Source organism: Salvelinus namaycush, chromosome 18 (assembly GCF_016432855.1).
Source record: "Salvelinus namaycush isolate Seneca chromosome 18, SaNama_1.0, whole genome shotgun sequence".
NCBI classification, from domain to species: Eukaryota; Metazoa; Chordata; class Actinopteri; order Salmoniformes; family Salmonidae; genus Salvelinus; species Salvelinus namaycush.
The window spans coordinates 29,099,970-29,120,156 of record NC_052324.1 but is presented as its reverse complement, the minus strand read 5'-3'; the positions used below and the strand labels follow the sequence as shown (position 1 = coordinate 29,120,156).

Below are 20,187 nucleotides of genomic sequence, written 5' to 3'. Positions count from 1 at the left end.
AGATCCCTTGACATTTTCCACATTTTGTTAAGTTACAGCCTTATTCTAAAATGGATTAAATATTTTTTTCCCCCTCATCAGTCCCTCCAGGATTTTGCGGGAAAAAATTGTGATTTCTGCGACCAAAGATTTTGCTGCAGCTATTCTGAAATTCTGCAATACATTTTGCAATTCAGTCATGGTGATCTGCCGCTGCTGTGGGAACTGTTCTGACATTCTCTTATGCTTTGCTGATTCGAAGTGACTGTTGATTGTCGACTTTCTCTAGTTTCCAAAAACATTTGGAAATTGTTTCGCATGGACGTTAGCTGTTATTTTCGTTGGCAAATGAGAGATTTTTGGATTGGGCCATTTTCCACGGTAAAAGTGCGGGAATTGGTCAAAATTGCGAGCTCTCACCTAATATGCGCTGATTGGTTGATTTAGCGATCACGGAATCCTGGAGGGACTGCCTAAGCAATCTACACACAATACCCCATAATGACGGAGCGAAAAACGTTTAAAAAAAAATCATTGTAAAATAAAAAACAGGTACTCATTTACATACGTATTCAGACCCAGGTGCATCCTGTTTTCATTGAACATCCTTGAGCTGTTTCTACAACTTGGAGTCCACCTGTGGTAAATTCAATTGATTGGACATAATTTGGAAAGGCACACATGTCTATATAAGGTCCCACAGTTGACATGTCAGAACAAAAACCAAGCCATGAGGTCGAAGGAATTGTTCGTAGAGCTTCGAGAGTGGATTGTATCGAGGCACAGATCTGGGGAAGGGTACCAAAATATTGAAGGTCCCCAAATACAGTGGCCTCCATTATTCTTAAATGGAAGAAATTTGGAACCACCAAGACTCTTCCTAGAGCTGGCCGCCCAGCCAAACTGAGCAAGTGGGGGAGAAGGGCCTTGGTCAGGGAGGTGACAAAGAACCCACCCGATGGTCACTCTGACAGAGCTTCAGACTTCCTCTGTGGAGATGGGAGAACGTTCCAGAAGGACAACCATCTCTGCAGGACTCCACCAATCAGGCCTTTATGGTAGAGTGGCCAGACAGAAGCCACTCCTCAGTAAAAGGCACATGACCGCCTGCTTGGAGTTTGTCTAAGTGTCCTTAGGTAACTTTTGACAATGAGATTCTCTGTTCTGATGAAACTAAGATTGAACTCTTTAGTCTGAATGCCATGGGTCATGTCTGGAGGAAACCTGACACTATCCCTATGGTGACGCATGGTGGTGGGAGAATCATGCTGTGAGGATGTTTTTCAGGGGCAGGGACTGGGAGACTTGTCAGGATCGAGGGAAAGATGAACGGAGAAAATTAGAGATCCTTGATGAGAACCTGCTACAGAGTGCTCAGGACCTCAGACTGGGGCAAAGGTTCACCTTCCAACAGGACCACGACCCTAAGCACACAGCCAAAACATCGCAGGATTGGCTTTCGGCACAAGTCTCTGAATGTCCTTGAGTGGCCCCGCCAGAGCCCGGACTTGAACCTGATCTAACATCTCTGGAGAGACCTGAAAATAGCTGTGCAGCGTCGCTCCCCATCCAACCTGACAGAGCTTGAGAGGATCTGCAGAGAATGGAAGAATCTCCCAAATACAGGTGTGCCAAGCTTGTAGCATCATACCCAAGAAGACTCGAGGTTGGAATAGCTGCCAAAGGTGCTTCAACAAAGTCCTGAGAAAATGGTCTGAATACTTATGTAAATTTGATATTTCATTTTTTTATTTATTATACATTTGCAAAAATGTATAATCCAATTTTTACTTTGTCATTATGGGGTATTTTGTGTAGATTGAAGGGGGGGGGACTATTTAATAAATTTTAGAATAAGGCTGTAACATAACAAAATGTGTCAAAAGTCAAGGGGTCTGAATACTTTCCAGACGGCACTGTATATGCATAAATAGAATGTTAGAGTACTAATTGGCCTTGTATACTATTCAGGCTACCTGTAATTATGCAATATGCTTTCCGCTGACCTTTTTTAAAAACATTCCAAATGACAACAAATGTGTTATGATAGATTTTGATCACAATCTTTAAGATTCTGTAACATGCATACATACGTTTGTCATTTCCATGATTACTTTAGAGAGGACAGTCTTTTCAGTATTGTTGTTTTTGTGTACAGCCTTTCCTTCGAAATGGCTATCCATATTTTGACGTAAGACTTGCAAATTCACAACTTTTGCTAATATGTTCAGTCTCCCCAAAAAGCTTGTCCATTTCATGTAACCACCATAACGCTTTTTATTTGCTTTATTTCGCCAACGTGCCAGAAGTCTGCTTTCTTGGTATACACCCCCCCAAGCGGAGTTTGTACATTTTATGAGCCATTTAAATTGTTATTTTGCATACGCAGGAATTGCTCCTGGACAATACAGCCCCTGGAAAGATGTAGCTAGGCCTTTTGTTTAATTCATTCATTACCAAGGGACAAACCTTAACTTGGTGCAGACGTCCCGTTGATACCCAATGCATGATTGTTTAATTATGTTAAGATCTAACAGTGAACCCGTGTGTTTGTGTTGTTGGACCTGAAGGGCCACAGCCTGCCGGAGAAGCTGGCGGAGATGGAGACGTTCAGAGACATCCTCTGCAGACAGGTGGACACGCTGCAGAAGTACTTTGATGGTTGCGCAGATGGCATCTCCAAGGACGAGTTCCAGAGAGACAGAGGTAGACCTAATGTAGCTGGTTAACATGGAGGGAGAGGGACTGTGGACTCCAGGAAGAGTAGCTTTTGCAAAAGCTAATGGGGATCAAAATAAACAAATAAGCTAACATGGAGGGAGAGGGACAGTCAGAGGCACTGAAGAATACCTGGAAGGGGCTTTGGGGGCTTTCTGTGGGTTTTACAGTTCCATATTGAACTGGCCATGTAAATTGTAATAACCACACTTGCCACAGAACATGGAATGGCAACCCAGGTAGATCAATGATGGAGGCTTGTCTCCTTTTCAGTGGTGGAGGAGGATGAAGACGACTTTCCCTCGAGCACACGGCCCGATGGCGACTGCCTTTACAACAACAACGGCAGCAAAGAGAAGCGTGAGGATCAGTGTGTAAATTCACACTTATACTATTACTAAAGTTGCTACTACTTGCAGCAATATGAGTGTTTGTGTCCTTGAGCAAGGCACTTGACCCCAGGTGCGCTGCACTGTAGATAACACTGCGATCCGCCCAAATGTGTGTTTGTGTTGAATATGTTTGTTGTGGAAGTAGATCAGAAAACAAATTTCAGTTTCATCACCCCTAAAGCACAGTTATGTGTAGAATGGTGGCATGTGACATTGGAACCATGTCATCTAACAGTGTGTTGCTCTCTCTCTCCCAGTGTTTCCCCCTGCTAATCCTAAGGGCATGAATGGGATCGACTTTAAGGGCGAGGCCATCACGTTTAAGGCCACTACAGCTGGGATCCTGTCCACCCTTTCCCACTGCATCGAACTCATGGTGAAGAGAGAGGACAGCTGGCAGAAGAGACTTGACAAGGTATGGCACAGCCAACTGCTGTCACAGCTAATCACAAGTCTTCTTTAGCTACCAACAGGGTCATTCAACCCCTCACCTCTCTCATGGGACACTTCCCCAGTCAGGTTGTTGTTGCAGATGAGTTATCATTTTTAATTGAACATGGCTGGTAAAATAGAAGTGGACTGGTGTGTTTTATGGTTTAAGCCAGTGAGAGGAGACCGTACACAACTCCTGGTTCAGCAGAGGCGTTGTCTAACCTGAGGTGGCAGATCCAGTCTAATATGTGTGTGTGTGGAGGTGATTGGTGCATCTGGTCACCTCAATGCCCCACCCCGCCTTAATTGGCTTAGTTTCATTATGCCTGACTGTTGTGTGTTTGGAAAGAATCTCCCTCAGGTAGTAAGTCCAACAGTTGTGCAATAGGCATGTAAAACATTCAGAAACATTCAACTCTTCAGGGAAGACAATAGTGAGTTTGCATTCTATTAGAACTATTAAAACATGGTTAGATTGACATTCTGTCTGAAAGAACTTTGTAATGACGGCACTTGTTAAACACCTTTCAAGACAATCCTGCTTTTGAAGGTAGAGGGGTTCTTTTCATTTTCATCATGTGAAATAAACCACACTTCATCTGCATTTCCGTAAAGTCACATTTGAATGGTTTAATTGTTTGAATGGTTTAGTGGTGATTTGAGTGGATTAAGAATTGAGAATTTCCTTTGTAGATACTGCAGTCTGTAGGTATTCACCTCCCTACTTTGCGTCAGACACATGACAAAGCTTCACATCCTTACTCTGCTCAGCTGTTGAAAACCAGTTCTTCCATTTTTTTCCCCCAAGGCAAGTTGCCCAACCCAAGAAAGGGAGGTAGGAGTAGCCTGCAGTTGGTTTCGACTACCAGCGTGGCTGGGTGTGTGTATCTTGAGTGTAGCCTATGTTGATCAGGGAGAGAGCTTCACAGGACACACACTCCAACACACAAACTGGAGTAAGTAGTAGGATGACTGCTCGGACATCGTGGTACCTTCTGTCTTCCTGGAAGTCCTCGCTACACAAGAGGGCCGACATACTGAAATACGAAAGCCAGAGATGGATCCCACTACAGACTTGCAGCCGCTTCTTTACAGTACGTATTATAGTGTAGGCATTGGATGAAGCAAATCAACTTGATTGGAGGTACACCACACTCCCAGCCTCTCGTTATGAGCCGTCCGGCCGTTACCGAGAACCACATACCAGAATTTAACAGGCTTGTTAGCAATTGAGCTTTAAGAGTATTTTCTGCGCCTACATAGCCTAACTTGTATCAGTTGGATTAAAACAAGACTATAGTGTTCATAAAGTGACCATTGGACTTAAAAAATTGCGGATTGACTACGTTTGCAGGCGCAACAGTTCATTTATTTATCGCTCTCACATGCTCATTTTCTGTCCCTTACAACCTCTTGGCGCACAGATCCCTTTAGCGGGATCATTTTCGTAAACATCCGCTGAATTGCAGAGCGCCAAATAAAAAATAAAAAAATATTTAATTTCATGAAATCACAAGTGCAATATACCAAAACACAGCTTAGCTTGTTGTTAATCCACCTGTCGTGTCAGATTTTGAAAATATGCTTTACAGCGAAATCAATCCAAGCGTTTGTGTGAGTTTATCGATCACTAGACAAAACATTACAAACAGCTAGCAGCAATGTAGATTGGTGACGAAAGTCAGAAAAGCAATAAAACTAATCGCTTACCTTTGATAATCTTTGGATGTTTGCACTCACGAGACTCCCAGTTACACAATAAATGTTCCTTTTGTTCGATAAAGATTATTTTTATATCCAAAAACCTCCATTTGGTTGGCGCGTTATGTTCAGTAATCCACAGGCTCGTGCAGGTCATGAAGGGCAGACGAAAATTCCAAATAGTATCCGTAAAGTTTGTAGAAACATGTCAAACGTTTTTTATAATCAATCCTCAGGTTGTTTTTCACATGAATAATCGATAATATTTCAACCGGACGGTAAACTATGCAATACAAGAGAGAAAGAAATTGTTGAGCTACCACTTTCGCGTGCATTAATTAATCGAAGGACATCTGGCAGTCCACTGACGCGATTTGATAAATCTCGCTAATTTTTCAGAATAAAAGCTTGAAACTATGTCTAAAGACTGTTCACACCCTGTGGAAGATATAGGGGAAAAAATCTGGGATTTTTCAAAATAAGAGGCACTTCCGGGTTGGATTTCCTCAGGTTTTCGCCTGTAAAATCAGTTCTGTTATACTCACAGACAATATTTTGACAGTTTTGGAAACTTTAGAGTGTTTTCTATCCTACTCTGTCAATTACAGTGGGGCAAAAAAGTATTTAGTCAGCCACCAATTGTGCAAGTTCTCCCACTTAAAAAGATGAGAGAGGCCTGTAATTTTCATCATAGGTACACTTCAACTATGACAGATAAAATGAGGGAAAAAAATCCAGAAAATCACATTGTAGGATTTCTAATGAATTTATTTGCAAATTATGGTGGAAAATAAGTATTTGGTCACCTACAAACAAGCAAGATTTCTGGCTCTCACAGACCTGTAACTTCTTCTTTAAGAGGCTCCTCTGTCCTCCACTCGTTACATGTATTAATGGCACCTGTTTGAACTTGTTATCAGTATAAAAGACACCTGTCCACAACCTCAAACAGTCACACTCCAAACTCCACTATGGCCAAGACCAAAGAGCTGTCAAAGGACACCAGAAACAAAATTGTAGACCTGCACCAGGCTGGGAAGACTGAATCTGCAATAGGTAAGCAGCTTGGTTTGAAGAAATCAACTGTGGGAGCAATTATTAGGAAATGGAAGACATACAAGACCACTGATAATCTCCCTCGATCTGGGGCTCCACGCAAGATCTCACCCCGTGGGGTCAAAATGATCACAAGAACGGTGAGCAAAAATCCCAGAACCACACGGGGGGACCTAGTGAATGACCTGCAGAGAGCTGGGACCAAAGTAACAAAGCCTACCATCAGCAAGGGCATTGAAGATGAAACGTGGCTGGGTCTTTCAGCATGACAATGATCCCAAACACACCGCCTGGGCAACGAAGGAGTGGCTTCGTAAGAAGCATTTCAAGGTCCTGGAGTGGCCTAGCCAGTCTCCAGATCTCATCCCCATAGAAAATCTTTGGAGGGAGTTGAAAGTCCGTGTTGCCCAGCAACAGCCCCAAAACATCACTGCTCTAGAGGAGATCTGCATGGAGGAATGGGCCAAAATACCAGCAACAGTGTGTGAAAACCTTGTGAAGACTTACAGAAAACGTTTGACCTCTGTCATTGCCAACAAAGGGTATATAACAAAGTATTGAGATAAACTTTTGTTATTGACCAAATACTTATTTTCCACCATAATTTGCAAATAAATTCATTAAAAATCCTACAATGTGATTTTCTCTTTTTTTTCCCTCATTTTATCTGTCATAGTTGAAGTGTACCTATGATGAAAATTACAGGCCTCTCTCATCTTTTTAAGTGGGAGAACTTGCACAATTGGTGGCTGACTAAATACTTTTTTGCCCCACTGTATATGCATATTCTAGCATCTGGGCCTGAGAAATAGGCAGCTTACATTGGGAACGTTTTTTTCCCAAACATAAAAATACTGCCCTCTAGCTTCAAGAGGTTAAGAACCAACGATGTGCTACTTTTTTGTAGCATTTCTGACAATGCTAAAATTGGGACCAACAACTCGGGTTGCTGCAGAGCTAGCTAACACCAGGCACATGAGAAGCAAGACCAACCTTCATTTCCGCTAACCCTAACCCTTTCTTAACCTAATTCTCCTACAGATACTGATAGGATCGAAAGAAAAGCAGCACTGCTCTTGGCTCAGCGCTCTCCATTCAAAACTTACCTTAACATTAGATGCTGACAATGGTTCAGCTCCTAGAAAGAAATGATCAAATATTGAGGAAGCTTATTCTAATGCTTAGGGTATGCACTAAATTCAATATTTGTCACATCATTGCACACATTGTTAGGCCTACACTATGAAAATAGAACTCAATTGATTTCAATGTGATTGAAATACAGTATATAGGCCTATGTAGCCTACTGTATTTCTTTCAATACAGTCATCTGTTTTCATTTGAAGCAGCGTTTTACCCTTTGCTTGTTTATAACAATTGCGAAGACATTGGCAACTTTGTGTTGTAGTCAACTTCGTTCTGAAGTTATCGGCAGTCACAGAGCGACAGATAAAATAAATGTTTGTTTAGCTGAGATCCTCTGTGTATAACTCCTTCAAGACTGTTGGAAAAGCATTCCTCTTGAAGCTAGTTGAGTGTCAAGACTGTTGGAAAAGCATTCCTCTTGAAGCTAGTTGAGTGTCAAGACTGTTGGAAAAGCATTCCTCTTGAAGCTAGTTGAGTGTCAAGAGTGTGCAAAGCTGTCATCAAGGCAAAGGGTGGCTACTTTGAATAATCTCAGATATAAAATATATTTTCATTTGTTTTGGTTACTACATGATTCCATATGTGTTATTTCATAGTTTTGATGTCTTCTATTATTCTACAATGCAGAAAATAGTCAAAATAAACCCTGGAATGAGTAGGTGTGTCAACTTTTGACTGGTACTGCATATACCCTTCAAATTAGACGATTCAGCTATTTCAGCCACACCCGTTGTATAAAATCGAGCACACAGCCATGCTACTCGGCGCTCTCGCTCTGTGAGCTTGTGTGGCCTACGACTTTGTGATTGAGCCGGTGTTGGTCCTAAACGTTTCTACTTTACAAGAACAGCACTTACAGTTGACCTGGGCAGCTCTAACAGGGCAGACATTTGACAAACTGACTTGTTGGAAAGGTCGCATCCTGTGATGATGCCATGTTGAAAGTCATTGAGCTCTTCTGTACGGGCCATTCTACTGCCTATGTTTGTCTATGGAGATTGCATGGCGGTGTGCTCAATTTTATACACCTGTCAGCAACGGGTGTTGCTGAAATAGCCGAATCCACTCATTTGAAGGGGTGGCAACATAGACTGCTCAAAAAAATAAAGGGAACACTTAAACAACACAATGTATCTCCAAGTCAATCACACTTCTGTGAAATCAAACTGTCAACTTAGGAAGCAACACTGATTGACAATAAATTTCACATGCTGTTGTGTAAATGGAATAGACAACAGGTGGAAATTATAGGCAATTAGCAAGACACCCCCAATAAAGGAGTGGTTCTGCAAGTGGTGACCACAGACCACTTCTCAGTTCCTATGCTTCCTGGCTGATGTTTTGGTCATTTTTGAATGCTGGCGGTGCTTTCACTCTAGTGGTAGCATGAGACGGAGTCTACAACCCACACAAGTGGCTCAGGTAGTGCAGCTCATCCAGGATGGCACATCAATGCGAGCTGTGGCAAGAAGGTTTGCTGTTTGTCAGCGTAGTGTCCAGAGCATGGAGGCGCTACCAGGAGACAGGCCAGTACATCAGCAGATGTGGAGGAGGCCGTAGGAGGGCAACAACCCAGCAGCAGGACCACTACCTCCGCCTTTGTGCAAGAAGGAGCAGAAGGAGCACTGCCAGAGCCCTGCAAAATGACCTCCAGCAGGCCACAAATGTGCATGTGTCTGCTCAAACGGTCAGAAACAGACTCCATGAGGGTGGTATGAGGGCCCGACGTCCACAGGTGGGGGTTGTGCTTACAGCCCAACACCGTGCAGGACGTTTGGCATTTGCCAGAGAACACCAAGATTGGCAAATTCGCCACTGGCACCCTGTGCTCTTCACAGATGAAAGCAGGTTCACACTGAGCACATGTGACAGACATGACAGAGTCTGGAGACGCCGTGGAGAACGTTCTGCTGCCTGCAACATCCTCCAGCATGACCGGTTTGGCGGTGGGTCAGTCATGGTGTGGGGTGGCATTTCTTTGGGGGGCCGCACAGCCCTCCATGGGCTCGCCAGAGGTAGCCTGACTGCCATTAGTTACCGAGATGAGATCCTCAGACCCCTTGTGAGACCATATGCTGGTGCGGTTGGCCCTGGGTTCCTCCTAATGCAAGACAATGCTAGACCTCATGTGGCTGGAGTGTGTCAGCAGTTCCTGCAAGAGGAAGGCATTGATGCTATGGACTGGCCCGCCCGTTCCCCAGACCTGAATCCAATTGAGCACATCTGGGACATCATGTCTCGCTCCATCCACCAACGCCACGTTGCACCACAGACTGTCCAGGAGTTGGCAGTCTCCTCATCAGGAGCATCCCCAGGCATTGTAGGGAGGTCATACAGGCACGTGGAGGCCACACACAGTACTGAGCCTCATTTTGACTTGTTTTAAGGACATTACATCAAAGTTGGATCAGCCTGTAGTGTGGTTTTCCACTTTTAATTTTGAGTGTGACTCCAAATCCAGACCTCCATGGGTTGATAAATTTGATTTACATTGATAATTTGTGTGATTTTGTTGTCAGCACATTCAACTATGTAAAGATAAAAGTATTTAATAAGAATATTTTATTCATTCAGATCTAGGATGTGTTATATTAGTGTTCCCTTTATTTTTTTGAGCAGTGTACTTTTGGCCATGTAGTGTAGCTACTGTAGTAGGTCAAAGCTGTGTGCTGGAAAACCTTAGTAGAGCATGGGTGGAGTAGGCATCATGTGAATTTCCTTCTGCTTCAGACCAATGACTACTTCTCACTTAGCTTTTTTCTTTAATAGGCCTAGGTCTCAGCGATGGCTGCTTCCAACACACCACAGCAGATTGGAATACGCTCTAAATGGAAACCAAAACCGACTGTTGTACCTCAGTTTTCTACTTCCCACATTTTTTCTAGTCAATATTTGGACTTGTATTTGGTTCAATTTCCAGTATGTTGTAGTTGTTTGATAATAGGGTTTAGTCACTAGTTTGACAGAACTGTTAGTTGGAATTTGAGTTAGTTTCGAGTTGGAAATTATCCTAATCCAAAGGTGTACTGTCTTTCTATCCTTAGTCATTACAATTGTAATGGACCTGTGGTAGAGATGTAGGCAGCAGCACCGTTCAGTAGTGTCCTGTTCCATCTTGTAAAAGTTTGTTTTTAATCCTGTGTGACATTTAATCTGCTTCATGTTGTTATTGGAATTCTGTGTCTTTTTGAAGTAGGTGTGCCTACTGTTCCGTTTAGTGTTTGTTGTGGATTTCATTGTGCGACGCGGCACTTCGTTCTCTTTGTACTTTGTGACAGCCCTCAAGCCAGTCAGCCAGGTTTAGTGCACCTAAGTGGGGCATCATGAGCAAGGAAGCACCTCCCTCCTGCTATTGGAAGACAAGTCTTAGAGGTTGCCAGACAAAGGCCAGCCTCATTTGTCTTGAGTCAGTTTAATTACCTCTGGTGGAGCATGAGACTGGAATTGAAACTATTTTGAGCAGAGTGGCCTAGCGTAGAGTACTGCATAGAATCGGCTTGCCTTTTTCTCCAAACATAACGATGGTCATTATGGCCAAACAGTTATATTTTTGTTTCATCAGATCAGAGGACATTTCTCCAAAAAGTACGATCTTTGTCCCCATGTGCAGTTGCAAACCAGGGTCTGTCTTTTTTATGGAGGTTTTGGAACAGTGACTTCTTCCTTGCATAGCGGCCTTTCAGGTTATGTTGATATAGGACTGGTTTTACTGTGGATATAGATACTTTTGTACCTGTTTCCTTCAGCGTCTTCACAAGGTCCTTTGCTGCTGTTCTGGGATGGATTTGCACCTTTCGCACCAAAGTAGGTTCACCTCTAGGAGACAGAACGCGTCTTCTTCCTGAGCGGTATGACGGCTGCGTGGTCCCATGGTGTTTATACTTGCATACTATTGTTTGTAAAGATGAACGTGGTACCTTAAGGCATTTGGAAATTGCTCCCAAAGATGAACCAGACTTGTGGAGGTCTACCATTTGTTTCTGAGGTCTTAGCTGATTTCCCATGATGTCAAAGAGGCACTGAGTTTGAAGGTAGGCCTTGAAATACATCCACAGGTACACCTCCAATTGACTCAGGCTAATTGACATCATTTATCAGAAGCTTCTATAGCCATGACATAATTTTCTGGAATTCTCCAAGCTGTTTAAAGGCACAGTCAACTTAGTGTATGTAAACTTCTGACCCCCTGGAATTGTGATACAGTGAATTATAAGTGAAATAATCTGTAAACAATTGTTGGAAAAATGACTTGTCATGCACAAAGTAGATGTCCTAACCGACTTGCCAAAACTATAGTTTGTTAACTTCTACTTCATCACAATCCCGGATCCGGGAGCACCCCCATCAGTAAAAAAGCTGACTAGCATAGCGTCACAAGTAAATACTAGCATCTAAATATCATTAAATCACAAGTCCAAGACACCAGATGAAAGATACACATCTTGTGAATCCAGCCATCATTTCTGATTTTTAAAATGTTTTACAGGGAAGACACAATATGTAAATCTATTAGCTAACCACGATAGCAAAAGACAACTTTTTTTTCCCACCATTTTTTTCCTGCATAGGTAGCTATCACAAATTCGACCAAATAAAGATATAAATAGCCACTAACCAAGAAACAACTTAATCAGATGACAGTCTGATAACATATTTATTGTATAGCATATGTTTTGTTAGAAAAATGTGCATATTTCAGGTATAAATCATAGTTTACCATTGCAGCCACCATCACAACTCTCACCAAAGCAACTAGAATAACTACAGAGACCATCGTGTATTACCTAAATACTCATCATAAAACATTTATGAAAAATACACAGCGTACAGCAAATGAAAGACAAAGATCTTGTGAATCCAGCCAATATTTCAGATTTTTTAAGTGTTTTACAGCGAAAACACAATATAGCATTATATTAGCTTACTACAATAGCCAACCACACAACAGCATTGATTCAGGCCAACAATAGCGATAACGAATAAACCAGCAAAAGATATTAATTTTTTCACTAACCTTCTCAAACTTCTTCAGATGACAGTCCTATAACATCATATTACACAATACATATAGAGTTTGTTCGAAAATGTGCATATTTAGCGGCACAAATCGTAGTTATACAATGAGAAAAGTAGCCAAGCTGCCAACAATATGTCGGGAGAAATCTTGGGAGAGGCACCTAATCTAATCAGTAACTAATCCTAAACTTGACTAAAAAATACAGGTTGGACAGCAAATGAAAGATACATTAGTTCTTAATGCAATCGCTGTGTTCGATTTTTTAAATTAACGTTACTACGACATACAGCGTGCGTTAAAGCGAGACCGCACCGAGATTAATGGCGGAATATGAGTTTAACATTTTTCAACAGAACAACGAATTAACATCATATATAGTTCTTACTATTTGATGAGCTTCCATCAGAATCTTGGGCAAGTTGTCCTTTTTCCAAAAGAATCGTTGCTCGGTTGTAGATTGTCGTCTTCAACGTTGGAATTAGCAGTAAACATTAGCCATGTGGCAAAGACGTGTCCAACTCACTAAAACGCAGCACTAATAAATATCCGAAAATCGCAATATACTGATATAAACTGATATAACTCGGTTTAAAATAACAACATTATGATGTCTTTAACACCTATATCGAATAAAAACAGAGCCGGATATATCTAAGGGCTATAACGGGAGCTTTCTAGAACGACACCCAGAGGTCCTTTTTGCGTCAGAGCGAGGAGAAGAAAGGACGGACCCCACGTTGCCAGCCCATTTATAAGCTCTCAGATCTGCCCAGCAACTCCATTTCAATTCTCACTATTCGCTGACATCCAGGGGAAGGCGTATGCAGTGCATCTCAACCAATAGAAGACAGGCAAATTAATAAACCGACCTCAGAACAGCCAGCAGAATTCAGCATTCTCACATCCTCATAGGAAAATTGCTCTAACTCCAGTTCTGTTTTACTCACAGATATAATTCAAACGGTTTTAGAAACTAGAGAGTGTTTTCTATCCAATAGTAATAATAATATGCATATTGTACGAGCAAGAATTGAGTACGAGGCAGTTTAATTTGGGAACGAAATTATTACAAAGTGCCAACAGCACCCCCTATTGAGAAAAGGTTAACAATAAATTTGTGGAGTGGTTGAAAAATGAGTTTTAATGACTCCAACCTAAGTGTATGTAAACTTCCGACTTCAACTGTGTGTATATATATATATATATATATATGATTTTTTACTTTTTACCCTTCGCTGCAACTCCCGTACGGACTCGGGAGAGGCGAAGGTTGAGAGCCATGTGTCCTCTGAAACACGACCCTGCCAAGCTGCAGTGCTTCTTGACACACTGCTCGCTTAACCCGGAAGCCAGCCGCACCAGCGTGTTGGAGGAAACACCGTACGCCTGGTGACCGTGTCAGCGTGCACTGCACCCGGACCGCCGCAGGAGTCGCTAGTGCGCGATGGGACAAGGACATCCCTGCCGGCCAAACCCTCCCCTAACCCGGACGACGCCGGGCCAATTGTGCGCCGTCTCCCGGGTGCGGCCGGCTGCGACACAGCCCGGGTTCGAACCCGGATCTGTAGTAACGCTTCAAGCACTGCGATGGAGTGCCTTAGAACAAATGTATAAATCTAATAGAAGACTCATCAGTGTCTGCAACCCCGCTCACCATCATGACTACATTACATTTAAACTGATGGAGGAACAGATGTACAGGAAGAGCGAACAGAGAGAAACAGGCGAGTGAGGACTGATAGGGGATGCGGCAGGCTGATTACTGCTGCCACATGATATGCTCATGAAAGTCAAGGTCAAAGCTAGTAGCTGAGACTAGTAGCTGTTGCTTAAATTCAACTGAATATCTTTTTATAACAGGTGCCAGAAGGTTCTTTTAGATCGGTATGGCTGAAAAATGTGGTAGCATAATATGAAACGGTACCATGATATTCGAAAAAGTATCATGACGTTTTTGTACCATGTTTCCAGTATACTGTTGCAACACATTGAGAGTTAGATTTGAGATGGCGATTTATCTTACCACAAGCTTATAGCCTCTTCATTAACAATATTCCTTCCAGTTGACCCATTGACTGTGTGTTCAGGAGCTGGAGAAGAGGAGAAGGGTGGAGGATGCCTACAAGTCGGCCTTGAGTGAACTGAAGAAGAAATCTCACTATGGAGGCCCCGACTACGAGGTAAGAGTTCCAAACCTTTCAAACTGTCCTGACACTTCCACCTGTAGTGACAATGAATACTGGAACCAATCCACATGAGTTATCATAGGTATCTGACTTAGTAATGACTCAGGAAATGAGAAGAGACAAGAATGCAAAATATTTATTTCCACTTGCTTATGAGTATAGATACTATAAAATGTACATTATAGCTCATGGTTATGCCATTGTATTAGTCATAGTGGGTATATACCAGTCAGATTGCGGGGCATTGATTCCTGTTGCATGACATTGGCTACTAGATTGCACATCCTGAAAACAGTACATCTGTCGTAATGAGTTGTACCTTGTTATGGTGTTGTTTCTACAGGAGGGTCCTAATAGCCTCATAAATGAGGATGAGTTCTTTGATGCGGTGGAAGCTGCCCTGGACAGACAAGACAAGATAGAGGAGCAGGTACGTTACTATTTTACTCTGCTCGCTAGTTCCCACCTGCCGGGATTCTGTATAGATCTGAAACGTCTGTGTGGCGGATTTTCCTTCCTTGCATAACCAAGAGAACATGTCCTTTCCTTTCAGATCCAGAGTCTAGATATTGGACCTACAGGTGTGATCGTTTTGGGATTACACAACTGAGTGTATTATGAGAGCGTATTGTGAGAGTAAATAGAGTTGTCTGTGGTGTTGTGTGTACCTTCTCAGTGTCAGTCAGACAAGGTGAGGAAACCCAGACTGACCCCAGTCCCTCCTGGAGACACATACTCCACCATCGGAACCCACCGCTTCGCCGAACAGGTACACACGCAAACATAGGGTTGTGACGATTATTGAAATTCGGGTAACAAATAATTGTCATTTATATAGGCTGGGTTTTTGAATAGCACTTTGTGACATCGGCTGATGTAAAAAGGGCTTTATAAATCAGTTTGATGGATGTACAGTGCATTCGGAAAGTATTCAGATCCCTTGACTTTTTCAACATTATGTTACAACCTTATTCTAAAATTGATTCAATTGTTTTTTCCCCTTATCAATCTACACACAAGACCTCCGTAATGACAAAGCAAAAACAGGTTTTTAGGAATGTAAAAAAAATATTAAATTTACATAATTATTCAGACCCCTTACCCTTTGTTGAAGCACCTTTGGCAGCGATTACAACCTCAAGTCTTCTTGGGTATGATGCTACAAGCTTGGCACACATGTATTTGTGGAGTTTCTCCCATTCTTCTCTGCAGATCCTCTCAAGCTCTGTCAGGTTGGATGGGGAGCGTCGCTGCACAGCTATTTTAAGGTCTCTCCAGAGATGTTTGATCAGGTTCAAGTCCGGGGTCTGGCTGGGCCACTCAAGGACATTCAGAGACTTGTCCCGAAGCCACTCCTGCGTTGTCTTGGCTGTGTGCTTAGGGTCGTTGTCCTGTTGGAAGGTGAACCTTCGGCCCAGTCTGAGGTCCTGAGTGCTCTGGAGCAGTTTTTCATCAAGGATCTCTCTGACCTTTGCTTCGTTTATTGTTTTATCTTTCCCTCGATCCTGACTATTCTCCCAGTCCCTGTCTCTGAAAAACATCCCCACAGCATGATGCTGCCACCACCATGCTTCACTCTAGGGATGGTGCCAGGTTTCCTCCAGACGTGACACTTGCCATTCAGGCCAAAGAGTTCAATCTTGGCTTCATCAGACCAGAGACTCTTGTTTCTCATGGGCTGTCATGTGCCTTTTACTGAAAAGTGGCTTCCATCTGGCTACTCTACCATAAAGGCCTGATTTGGTGGAGTGCTTCAGAGGTGGTTGTCCTTCTGGTAGGTTCTCCCATCTTCACAGAGGAACTCTGGAGCTCTGTCAGAGTGACCATCGGGTTCTAGGTCACCTCCCTGACCAATGCCCTTCTCCCCCGATTGCTCAGTTTGGATGGGCGGCCAGCTCTAGGAAGAGTCTTGGTGGTTCCAAACTTCTTCCATTTAAGAATGATGGAGGTCAGTCTGTTCTTGGGGACCTTCAATGCTGCAGAATTTTTGGTACTCTTCCCCAGAACTGTGCCTTGACACAATCCTGTCTCGGAGCTCTATGGATAATTCCTTCGACCTCATGGCTTGGTTTTTGCTCTGACATGCACGGTCAAATGTGGAACTTTATATAGACAGGTGTGTGCCTTTCCAAATCATGTCCAATCAATTGAATTGACCACAGGTGGACTCCAAGTTGTAGAAACACCTCATGGATGATCAATGGAAACAGGATGCACCTGAGTTCAATTTTGAGGCTCATAACAAATAGTCTGAATACTTATGTAAATACGGTATTATTATATATTTTTAAACTGTTTTCGCTTTGTCATTAGGGGGTATTGTGTGTAGATTGAGAAATTTTTTATTTAATTAATGTTAGAATAAGGTTGTAACTTGGAAAGTCAAGGTGTCTGAATACTTTCCCAATGCACTGTAAATGGCCACGGTTATTTTCATAATTGTTATTATTGTAGATTGTTGATATTATATATTTTTTTGCCTGTTTGAAAATGACCTACTACATAATGAATACAACAGTTTTGGTAACCCCACTTGTCTTAATAACAAATGGTTTTGACCACTTAACTTTTGGAAATGAGTTTTCTCCTCCCGACTGGCATTCTGCTCGTAAAATGATTATCAACTTCACTCACTTCATGTAAAAATAGACTGCTATTGGGTGAACTCTTATCTACTTAAATACAAAGTTGAATTGCCCCTTCTCCTGAAATGAATGTATACTGAACAAAAATATAAACGCAACATGTAGGTTTCATGGGCTCCCGAGTGGCGCTGTGGTCTAAGACACTGCATCTCAGTGCAAGAGGCGTCACTACAGTCCCTGGTTCGAATCCTGGCTGTATCAAATCCGGCTGTGATTGTGTGCGCAGCCGGATTAGCCCAGCGTCGGCCATCATTGTAAATTAGTATTTGTTCTTAACTGACTTACCTAGTTAAATAAAGGTTACAAAAAGAAAAATGAGCTAAAATAGAAGATCCCAGAAATGTTCCATACGCACAAAAAACATATTTCTCTCAAATGTTGGGCACTAATGTGTTTACATCACTGTTAGTGAGCATTTCTCCTTTACCAAGATAATCCAGCCACTGGACAGCTGTGGCATATCAAGAAGCTGATTAAACAGCATGATCATTACACAGGTGCCGGGGGCAATAAAAGGCCAGTTTAAAATGTGCAGTTTTGTCACAGAACACAATGCTACAGATTTCTCAAGTTTTGAGGAAGTGTGCAATTGGCATGCTGACATCGTCTTCACCAGGGTCTTGACATGACTGCAGTTCGGCGTCGTAACCGACATCCGTGGACAAATGCTCACCTTCGATGGCCACTGGCACGCTGGAGAAGTGTGCTCTTCACGGATGAATCCCAGTTTCAACTGTACCGGGCAGATGGCAGACAGCTTGTATGGCATTGTGTGGGTGAGCAGTTTGCTGACGTCAACGTTGTGAACAGTGTGTCCATGGCGGCATACTCATACAGATATGTCACCCATTGAGCATGTTTTGGGATGCTCTGGATCGATGTGTACGACAGCGTGTTCCACTTTCCGCCAATATCCAGTAACTTCGCACAGCCATTGAAGAGGAGTGGGACAACATTCCACAGGCCAAAATCAACGGCCTGATCAACTCTATGCGAAGGAGATCTGTCGTGCTGCATGAGGCAAATGGTGGTCACTGGTTTTCCCGATCCACGGCCCTAACTTTTTAAAGATGATCTGTGACCAACAGATGCATGTCTGTATTCCCAGTCATGTGAAATCCATAGATTAGGGCCTAATTTATTTCAATTGACTGATTTCCTTATGTGAACATAAAGACACCACCATAAAACAACCTGTCAGGAGAGCAGAGACACACGCACGCAAGAGAGCAAGTAGATCAGCAAGAATACCCATGTTGGAGAGTCCCAAACCAACATACATACATACATACATACATACATACACACACATGATCTCAGGTGTCTCTCTTATGTAGCCTACAGATGAGATCAGAAGGCTCCAATAGTACTGGCAGGTTTGTTACACTGAAACAGCATGCTAACTATGGCATGTGCTGTATGTATCGGTGACAGTCATATTTAAGTGTGTGTGTGTAGGTAGGGCTGGCACAATTATTGTATAACTGATAATTATGGATGACAACTGAACTACTGGGGAGAAAATGCAGTATAAACGCTACATGCAACAATTTCAAAGATTTTACTGAGTTACAGTGATCGCTCGTAATGATTTAGTCTGTTTGATTTGCGTAATCCCTTTCATGTAGTGAAGGGTGGTAATCCCTCTATGCTCATCTTTCATGTGTGGTGGCATGCCTGGTCTCATTCCCTGGATGTTTTTCTACCTTTCCCCTCTTTCACTCACCTGTTTTATTTCTCTTTCTCTCTCCGTTTGTCCTCTTTCTCTCCCCCTACCTCCCCTTTCTCTTTCCTCATTCCTATCTCTCACTTCCCCCCCACACTCTTTCTCCCATCCTCCCCCTCTGCTGCATAGCCCTATAGCTACTTTTCCCTGTTCTCCGTTGCACTAGTCAGTGCCTCAGATGTTCACAGATTCAGCGTGCAGGTACCGTATGTGTTGAGAACAGAGTGCCACCTGCCTTCTGGGAATGCACATTACACTGCACTCTACTGGCTGAGACTGACTGCATGTGAATGACTAGGAACTATAATACATACATTGATCTGGACTGTGTTTACCTTCTTCCACACTGTCTGATGACCTGTCCTATACCCATTGTCGTTCCATCTCTTTCTGATGCACTCATGTGTTCCCTTCCCTCCCTTCGAAACCTGTCTTTACACTGTCCAGAGCTGCCCTGAATGGATCCATTTTCATCAACATTCCACTTGCAAAATCATTAGGAGTCGAATTTATCAATGCACACAGTTTGGCAAGCTGAGCTACAAGGCAGCTTAGATACAATAATTCAATAAAACTATGCAACAACAAAATTATGTAGATTTAACTATAGACCTTTTTTGGAACGTAAACAAACAAATTTAGAATGCGCAGCCCCATTATACATCCTGCTAGCTAGCTGCCCCAGAGAACTCAACATGTCAAAAAAGGAAAAGTAAACGACGTCTACTTATAAAGACGGAAACGGTCTTACATGTAACTTAGTGTATAGAGAAGTCCCATACACTGATTAAGCTACATGTAAGCCCAATTTTTCCCGAGTGGCACAGCAGTCTGAGGCACTGCATCTCAGTGCTAGAGGGGTCACGACAGACCCTAGTTCGATCCCGGGCTGTATCACAACCGGTCGTCCCATAGGGCGGTGCACAATTGGCTCAGCGTCGTTGGGGTTTGGGGAAGGTTTGGCCGGGGTAATGCACAACTCATTCACAATAATATTCAAAGTAGGCATAGTAATAGACATTTAGTCTTTCACAGTGTCAAATATTTATTGTTCTGAATATACAGGATAGTTTACATAGCACAATTAAATAGTAGCCATACATACATACATTAATGGCAGTGTAGTACAATACATGGAATACTTGTACAGTGGTGCAATTGAGACAACAGCGGTGTAGGGATGTGCAGA

General features: G+C 42.7%; 1 protein-coding gene across 2 annotated transcripts in view; it reads left to right on the top strand.

The window, feature by feature from the left end:
• Positions 1-20,187, top strand: part of LOC120063332 (ceramide transfer protein-like) — a 45,870-nt gene that overhangs the window by 20,241 nt on the left and 5,442 nt on the right. The window contains exons 5-11 of one of the 2 annotated variants that reach the window (XM_039013655.1): positions 2,550-2,685; positions 2,971-3,057; positions 3,347-3,504; positions 14,529-14,621; positions 14,971-15,057; positions 15,304-15,396; positions 19,128-19,199. In XM_039013655.1, coding sequence (XP_038869583.1) covers positions 2,550-2,685; positions 2,971-3,057; positions 3,347-3,504; positions 14,529-14,621; positions 14,971-15,057; positions 15,304-15,396; positions 19,128-19,199 — 726 coding nt within the window. The remainder of the gene's footprint in view (positions 1-2,549; positions 2,686-2,970; positions 3,058-3,346; positions 3,505-14,528; positions 14,622-14,970; positions 15,058-15,303; positions 15,397-19,127; positions 19,200-20,187) is intronic. The other variant, XM_039013654.1, reaches the window with a different exon arrangement.